This window comes from Pteropus vampyrus, unplaced genomic scaffold (genome assembly GCF_000151845.1).
Source record: "Pteropus vampyrus isolate Shadow unplaced genomic scaffold, Pvam_2.0 Scaffold95, whole genome shotgun sequence".
In the NCBI taxonomy this organism is placed as follows: Eukaryota; Metazoa; Chordata; class Mammalia; order Chiroptera; family Pteropodidae; genus Pteropus; species Pteropus vampyrus.
The window spans coordinates 394,047-401,890 of NW_011888876.1; the positions used below are offsets into that span (position 1 = coordinate 394,047).

At 57.4% G+C, this 7,844-nt stretch overlaps 1 protein-coding gene across 1 annotated transcript in view; it reads right to left on the reverse strand.

The window, feature by feature from the left end:
- USP20 (ubiquitin specific peptidase 20) overlaps positions 1–7,844 on the reverse strand; it is a 36,096-nt gene that overhangs the window by 13,301 nt on the left and 14,951 nt on the right. Inside the window, exons 4-9 of the mRNA XM_023532954.1 lie at positions 6,325–6,408; positions 5,867–5,998; positions 4,735–4,831; positions 4,194–4,263; positions 2,814–2,927; positions 1,790–1,868 (exon numbers count right to left, since the gene is read on the reverse strand). Of these exons, the coding sequence (XP_023388722.1) occupies positions 1,790–1,868; positions 2,814–2,927; positions 4,194–4,263; positions 4,735–4,831; positions 5,867–5,998; positions 6,325–6,408 (576 nt within the window). The remainder of the gene's footprint in view (positions 1–1,789; positions 1,869–2,813; positions 2,928–4,193; positions 4,264–4,734; positions 4,832–5,866; positions 5,999–6,324; positions 6,409–7,844) is intronic.

The following is a 7,844-nucleotide window of genomic DNA, read 5'->3' on the forward strand; positions in this document are numbered from 1 at the left end:
CACTTCTATTCTGACTAGTCTGTGACTAGGTCACCAACCCAGCAGGAAGTGAGGGCAGCGAGGCCTCGGGCTCAGCCTGCCCACTGAGCCGAGAGCAGCACACACCATACAGGAGGTGCTTTAAAAGGTCTGAAGACAGTCATGGCAGCTGATCTCCGACGGCTGGACGCACTTGCTGCCGTGCTGAGCCACTGGACTCAAAGTCTAGCTCTGTCCCTCACAGTTCCTGACCCAGATGTCAGAAGCAGCCCCCTCCCCCACCGCCTGGCCCAACTCCTGACCGGCACGAGGCGGGCCTCCCACAGTGGCCAGACCCAGTCGCGCACTCGAAGCCTCACGTCAGACACGGGGAGGGGGCCTCGTCCTCCCCATTCTAGAGGAGGGGAGGGCGGGCTCTGGCTGCATTCCCTCAGGACAAATGCCAAACTCGAAGACCAGAGAAATGAACCGCCCGCTTATCTCACAGCATGGCGACGGGAGAGGAGATGTGCGGCCTGAGTCGGGGTCACTGAAAGGTTCCTTTAAGAAAGAGGCCGTCGACACGCCGTCTACTTTTTTCCTGGTTTTTCCTCTTAACAAAAGGACTCTGTGCTCGTTGCTAAAATCTCAAGCCATGTGGAAGCATGACAGCATCCTCTGGTCACCAAAGGGCCCACAGCTGCATCTGCGCTTCAGACTCAGAAATGTCCTCTGCTAAATCCAAGGACCACAGAACGATGCTTCTGGAGTCCAGGTGGATGTGAGGCAGCAGCGGAGGGGCCCTGCCCCACGGGGTCCTCACTGAGCGCCGAGGGCCGGCAAAGCGCCTCGCACAGGATGAGGGTAGGGACAGCTCGGCCAGGCCTGAGTCCCACCCCTACCGCTGTGCGCTGTGTGACCTGAGAGAGCTGTAGAACCTCTCTGAGCCTCAGCTCCTTACCTATAACACGGGGGTGATGACAGGGCCCACTATAAGAGTTCTGTGACAATAACCAAGGCTGCACCTACGTGGCAGGTAGTGACCAAGTAATCAACAGTGGATGGCAGATTTTGATCACTGTGTAGACATTACTGCTCTCCAGAAAGGGTGGTGTCCTGGCAGCGCTGGGCTTCTCAGCCAGGAGCCTGCCATTCATCCAACTCAGGGTGTGAGCAGAGAAACGCCCAGCAGCCCGCACCGGGAAGGGATAGGGGTGGGATGCAGCGAAGGCATCCTTCCCTCACGTGACCACCGCCCCGCTCCTGGCCCCCACGCTCAGGCAGCAGAAATGCCAAGCCAGACAGGTCCAGCTCCACCCGCAGGCCCAGCAGTGAAGCCCCAGCAATGTGACAGTCTGAGGCAGGGACTTGGACCAGGTTTGGGGCTGGGGTATGCATGTGGCTGCATCTCGGTCCCATGATTTTATGCAGAGGAGTTCTCTAGATTTACAAAACTTGTAATCAAACGTTTAACAAAAGTGAAATTCTGCCTGTGGTTTGGAAAACGAGAAGGCACATGCTATTTTGAATACAGTGCCGAGACACGCAGACTCTGGCGTTAGGCTGCCCGAGGTCAAACTTCCCCTCCGCCAGCCGTGTGACCTGGGCAAGTGGCTTGCCCTGCTGAACCTCGGTCTCCCCATCTGTCCAGCAGGGCGAGCACCAGCGGGTTGCTGGGAGGCTCCAACGTCCTCACACATCCTCAGGCAGCGAGGGGCCCCAACTCACAGAGCTTAGGTGCTGTGGCCATTTCCCATGCCGGTCTTGGCTTCAAAGCCAGGCCGACTAGATAATGGCCCTGGGTGTCCCCTGGGCAGCTTGGACAGCCTACCTGCTGCGCATAGCCTCGAAACATCGGGTTGACCAACTTGATCCCATGGGACAGGCTGGCGGGGACCACACAGCTTGGGCTGTAGGAAGACCAGACGCGTTAGTGCAGGTGGCCTGCCTGGGCTCTCGACCCCGTGAGGGCTGGCCGCAGTCAGCCGGCGGGGTGGGCTCAGACTCGGCGAGGCATTTGCTGTGCCTTTGGGGGGTGCCGACACACCAGGGGCCTTGGTAGACTCTTGCATCTCTACGGTCAAGCGGGAAAATGTCAGGGTGTGGCCCACCTGAGTAAAAGGCTCTTGACAAGCCTATTTTAAAACTGTTTTCACTCTGAAATATTTATTGTAGTCTTCTTTCAAAAGTCATACATGTTCATTATTGAAATGGCTAAAATTTCAGAAAAGCCCAACAAAGAAACATTACTGCTAAATGCATCACCCACACATTACTACCGTTAAGATTTCTAGATTTTTCTGTGAAAATACAGACGTTTACAAAATTACATACAGGTATACACTTAAACTTCGCTTATTAGGAAATCGGAATTATATAGTATCATACAGTCTTATAATCTGCTTCTACCCTTAATGTACTTCTATGCCCCATTTTAAATTATTCCCAATTTTGACTTTTTCTGGACAAACAGGTCTAATCCAAGCTTCCTGTCTTTAAATTCATTTCACACTGGGCTGAAGGGCCAGCCACTACTTATGAGGTTCCTTCCTACGTGCACGGTCATGGCTGAGACCCAGGAGCAGCCACAGCACGTGTCTGGGCCTTGACTGCCGGCTCAGATCAATGCCAGGTTCACATTCTAGCTCCACCTCTCACGAGCTGTGTGACCTTGAGCAAGGTACTTAAATCTTGCTGAACCTCAGTCGCCCAACTTGGAAAACAGAGTTGGCAACAGCGTCCACCTCGCAGGGTTGCCGAAAACACCATGGGGGTAGACTACAGCAAGTGCCCGGTGGGGTCTGAGAGGACACCCCTGTCCCCACACGCCTGCCCTAGTCAGGGCTGTCACTCACCGTTTCCTGTGCCAGACCTCAGAAACCAGCTTCTGGTAACTCTTGCACAGGGCTGGCTTCTTGTCTGTGCGCACTAGGCCTCCACACTCCAAGAAGAACTGGGTCAGCGGAGGGCTGGGGGTGGGGGGCAGCGAGCCAGGTCAGGAGAGACAAGAAGGGGAGCACGGCGTCTTTTAGAAAGAGCTGGCTGGAGAAGCACACGCTTCTAGTGTGGGGGAGCACTCCCCTGGGGGACATACTGCAGCCCCCTGGAGCCAGAAGTGCCTGTGGGTGACTACAAGGGTCCCACCTGTTACAGGCTGACCTGTGTCCCCTAAAGTTTCTAAGTTGGAGTCCTAACTCCACACCTCAGGGGTGGTCCCTAATCCAGTATAAATGGCGTCCTTACAGGAGGAGGAAATTTGGACACAAACGCGCACAGAGGGAAGATGGTGTGGAAACACAGAAGGCGGCCATCTATAAGCCCAGCAGAGAGGCCTCAGGAGAAACCAACCCCGCCAACACCGTGATCCTGGACTTCCAGCCTCAGAACTCAGAAGACAGAGAATTTCTGCTGGTCGGGCCACCTGGTCTGTGGCGCATTGTGGTGGTGGCCTCAGCAAACGGACACAGCCCTTTCCCCAACCAGATCAGCTGAGCTGCCCAATTTAGGGCTGGTGGGGTGAGGGGAGGGGACGGGCCGTTACGTCCTGCTCGCTCAGCCCATTCTGTGGAAACCTTCCCGAGCCTGAGAGCATCTCTCCCATCCGCCTCTTCCTTCTGTTTTTAAAACTTATCTCATTACGCAAGGAATAACGTTCATGGTAGAAAAACTAGAAAATGTAGATAACCAACCGTAACAATCAGCCTTAACCCCTACCACGTGAAGGCAGCTACCCTAAAGATTTGAGGGCGTATCCTCCCCGACTTTCTTACGTGTCACGTCCCCACCCTCCCTCACGTGCACGTACGCTGAATCCCGACCAGGTGGCCTCACGGAGTTGACAGCCTCTTTCGGTAAAAATTAATATTTCCCCCCAAATGGGATCACGCCGCACAAAGCTGCATAACCTCCTCTCCCCACTGCCTGCACCCTGAAGCCCTTCCCACGTCAGTGAACACTGAGCTGCACCTCTTACCCTCGCGCCCACTAGAGGGCTGGCCCGGAGTGACCCGTGACCCTGGACCCTTAAGTCGTTTCCATTAAACGACAGGATGACAAACACCTCGGCAAAGACGGCTTTCTCCACATCTCCACTGTCCCCTCAGGAGGGACTGCTGGGTCAAAGGGCACGTGTGTTCTTAGGGGTTCGGATGGACAACATGGGGGCTGCTGCTGCGACTTCCAGGCCCCCCCAGGGACAGCTCCTGGCCCCATCTCCCAACGAAGTGACGACCTACCAGTTGGACAGGGCCTGCAGGGCGGCGTTCATGTAGCAGGAGTTCCCGAGGTTCTTCATGCCCGTGAGGCCTAGGAAACCATGGCACACGGGGGAGGGGACGTGAGCACCCGCCGGCGAGGGGCCCTCGTAGTGCACACTTGGAGAGGAGCTGTGGCTCTCGAGGCACCAGGACCCAACCAGAGGAGGACACAGTGACTGGTGTTCCACCCCGAGACGCGCCAAGTCACATGATGTGGTTCCACTAACACAGCTACGGTCACCCGAGTGTGCCAAACAGGCCAACTCTGCCCTCCACCCAGCCCTGCCCACTACCCAGAGTGCACAGGGAGGGCCCAGGTGCAGAGGGGCCAGCCCGCCCCGGGTCACACGGCCGACAGACACCACAAAGGACCCAGCTGGGCGGCCAGCACTCCAAGAAAAGCCACCACGCGACGCGGGCCGTCCATCACGCGCCCAGTGCCCAGGGCGTGTGGAGCTTCCCGTCCAGAGCAGAGGCCCCCGGCCTAGCCCGCCCGCACCCCTGTCCCAGGGGCTGTCACCTCGCGGTTTCAGGTCATCGTCCTCTGAGTCAGACTCTCCTTCGTCAGCCACGGCAACGGGGATGGCTTTCAGAGGGTGGGAGGCCAGCGGGGAGTCCTGCATTCAAGACCCAGAGTGAGGAGAAGAGGGGTGAGGAGGGAGGGGGCGAGGAGGGGAGGGAATGCGGAGAAGGCGGGGGGGGGGGCGGGTCAGAGGCCCGCGGGCCATCAGCAGGAGGCCCAGCTGCCGGCTCTGAGCCTGCACCGTGTTGGCCCATCTGAGCAGAGGACACCGTGGACAGAGCTGGCCCTGGCGGCCTTACCTTGAGAATTTACAATAAGGACTAATGACTATTTATTTTATTTATAATAAATGCGGGGGAAACAGAAACAAATAATAACATGCAATCCAGCTTTCCTGAGATAACCACTGCCAACCATCTGCATGTATCTGTATAGATTTTTAATACACACTCCACCAAAAACAACAGGATAATGTGTGCAAAATCGTAAACATCCACCCTGTCCACAACGGTGTCCCATGCACACGATTGAGCCCCTTCTACAGGACGGGCACTGTCCAGATGGAGGAGACACGATGTGCACACAGACACTCTTGGGTCTCCCCAAGTGTCCCCTCCCGCAGGCCCAACCGACAACTGGTTGGCTGACCACCAGCCGCAGCCGGGCCCTGCACGGCCTCGCTGGGCCCGCCGCCTTTAAAGGCCGCATGACTTGTCGCCCGGCCTGGGTGGTTTCCAGGCACACCCATGAAGGGCGTCGCAGTGACTTCTCCGGATCCCCCCGGGGCTGTTTTAGATCGGGGGTTGCCGAGGGCTCTCCGCGGGCCTGGCAGCGTCTGTGCTGGCCCCACGGCCTGGCACACCTGAGCCCTGCATTTACACAGGGCCTCCCCGCAGCCTGTGGGCTCCCTGGGGGAGGCCCTGCCCCAGTCACTCAGGCTTCCTCATTGCCTCGCAGGGGCCTGGGCACAAAGCCGGGACTCAGGGAGCCTTTGCTGATAAGAGCGCCTCAGTCACCTGGGAACGGCGATCAGGCACAGACGCCTTTGAGGACCCACTAACCCGTGCTCCACTGACACCACCCTCAACACGTCACCACCCATCGAACTGACCCCGCTGTGCCCCGCTACCTGCTCGAAGAACTTGTGTGAGGAGCCGGGCAGGTGAGCCGCCAGCCGCGGCTCCGGGAACACCTCCTTCTCGCAGGCGTAACACCACACCCGGAACGTGGTCAGGTTCACTGTCAGGTTGTGCTTTTTAGCCTAGCAGGCAAGATCCAAAACGAGGTCAAGGACACACTGACCTAACAGGTGCCCCCAGCCTGCACCTGCATCCAGCCGCCTCAGCTCTCCGGCCTCAGTGAGGACTCGGTCGGGACAGAGGGGCCTGCTCACCCTCTAGCACGAATGCCAACGGCGGCCGCCGATCAAACGCGGACACGTGCTAAGTGCTGGCACCTGCGTTAGCTCTTGCTTCCCTGCTATGATTATTCCCACTTTGCAGACATAGCCGCTGAGGCCCAGAGCAGGTAGATGAAGCTGGGGCCTGAACTCAGGGCTGTCTGGCTGCTCCCGGCCACCAAGCTCACCTGTGCGTGAAGGGTGCTGTGGTCAGCGAAGGATTCTCCACAGCCAACGTAGGGGCAGGCGACCTGGGGACAGCGGGGAGGAGACTGGATTAGGGGCGGCCACGAGGACAGTGCCAGCACAGTGAGCCAGTGTCCCCCGTCTCCACCCAAGAAGACCCACAAGGGATCGAGGCCCTGCCACGCTGCGGGAACACAGCTTTACAGCCCTGAAGCCTGCACTGGGCAGGAACGGCCACCATAAAAGCTGCCCCTGGCCTCTGAGCGCGACGGGCAGGTTGTCCTGGGCCACCACTCTTCTGGTAAAATGCCAGGCAGGGCCACGGCTAGACCCAGGCGAGGCAGAGGCCGAGCTGCTTGGCCCAGACTCTCTTGGCCTCCACTGGCCCCCTTTTCACCACCTTCCTGCCGGGTCATTACTGGTACCATACTTTCTCCGGGTGAGCCTGTGTCTCACAGCCCTTTTCTCATAGGTGACACTGAATGGGCAGAGGCAGTGGGGACCAATGCTGAGCCAGTGCCCCACAGTGGGGCCTGCATGGCCCCGAGAACCCTACCTGTGGCCTCGCCCTCTCCTATCCCAAATCTACCGACCTGCTCAGGGCCTCTCCACTGTGGAACTCCGCCCCAGCGACGAGGCGGCCTCTCCACTGGAGGGGTCGCTTGGGGTCATTTCCCAGAGATCAGCACCACACAGGCTGGTGAGGGCCCTTTGTCACAAAGGATGCATCCTTCGCTGCAGCGGCTTCTGCACCTGTCTGTCTGGGGGGGACTCTGGGCTCCCGGGAGGTAGCACCATGTCTCACACTTCCTGCTGACCCCCAGGGGCCCAGACAGTGTCCTGCAATCTACTTTATACGGAGTGACAGGCCCCAAAGCAGAGGCCGGAGTCCCCTGGGGACCCTGTGTCTTCTGAAAGACAGATTTGAACTGTGATGTCTTCACCCCCCTCAGGCTGGCCTTTTCATTTCTACTTGTTTATTTTAAAAGGAATTTGAAGTAACACTCATTTTGAGCATGTTATAAAACGCAATAAATACACACGTGTAAAAAATTTGGAAAAGACTACAAAATTACAGAGAGAAATGAAAATTACTCATAATTCCACCGCCTACTGAAAACTGTCATGTTTTGATCTATGTTATTCTTTTCAATAAACAATAATAATCAAAACACAGTCAGACTTTCCTGGATACCGTCTCTGGGCCACACGCCCTGCTAAACCCATCGCAGGCACCATCTCATCGAATTCTACTCCAACCCCAAGAGGCGGGGACAGTTGTCAGCATCGTGGCCCCTACTCCATAGACGGGAAACGAAGGCCCAGGCTGGCTCACGGACAGGCGGCTACTTCAAGAGCCAGGTCTCCGAGCGAGAGACCTCACGGAGGCGCACGTACCTGTGCGAGAACTGTGCCTTTCGTGAAGGTGAGATCGTCTCGTCCAGAGTCTCCCACCTGCTCTTTGCTCTTCCCATTTTTAATGGCTGCCAAGGCAGCCAGCCCAGGGACTCGCTGACCATGG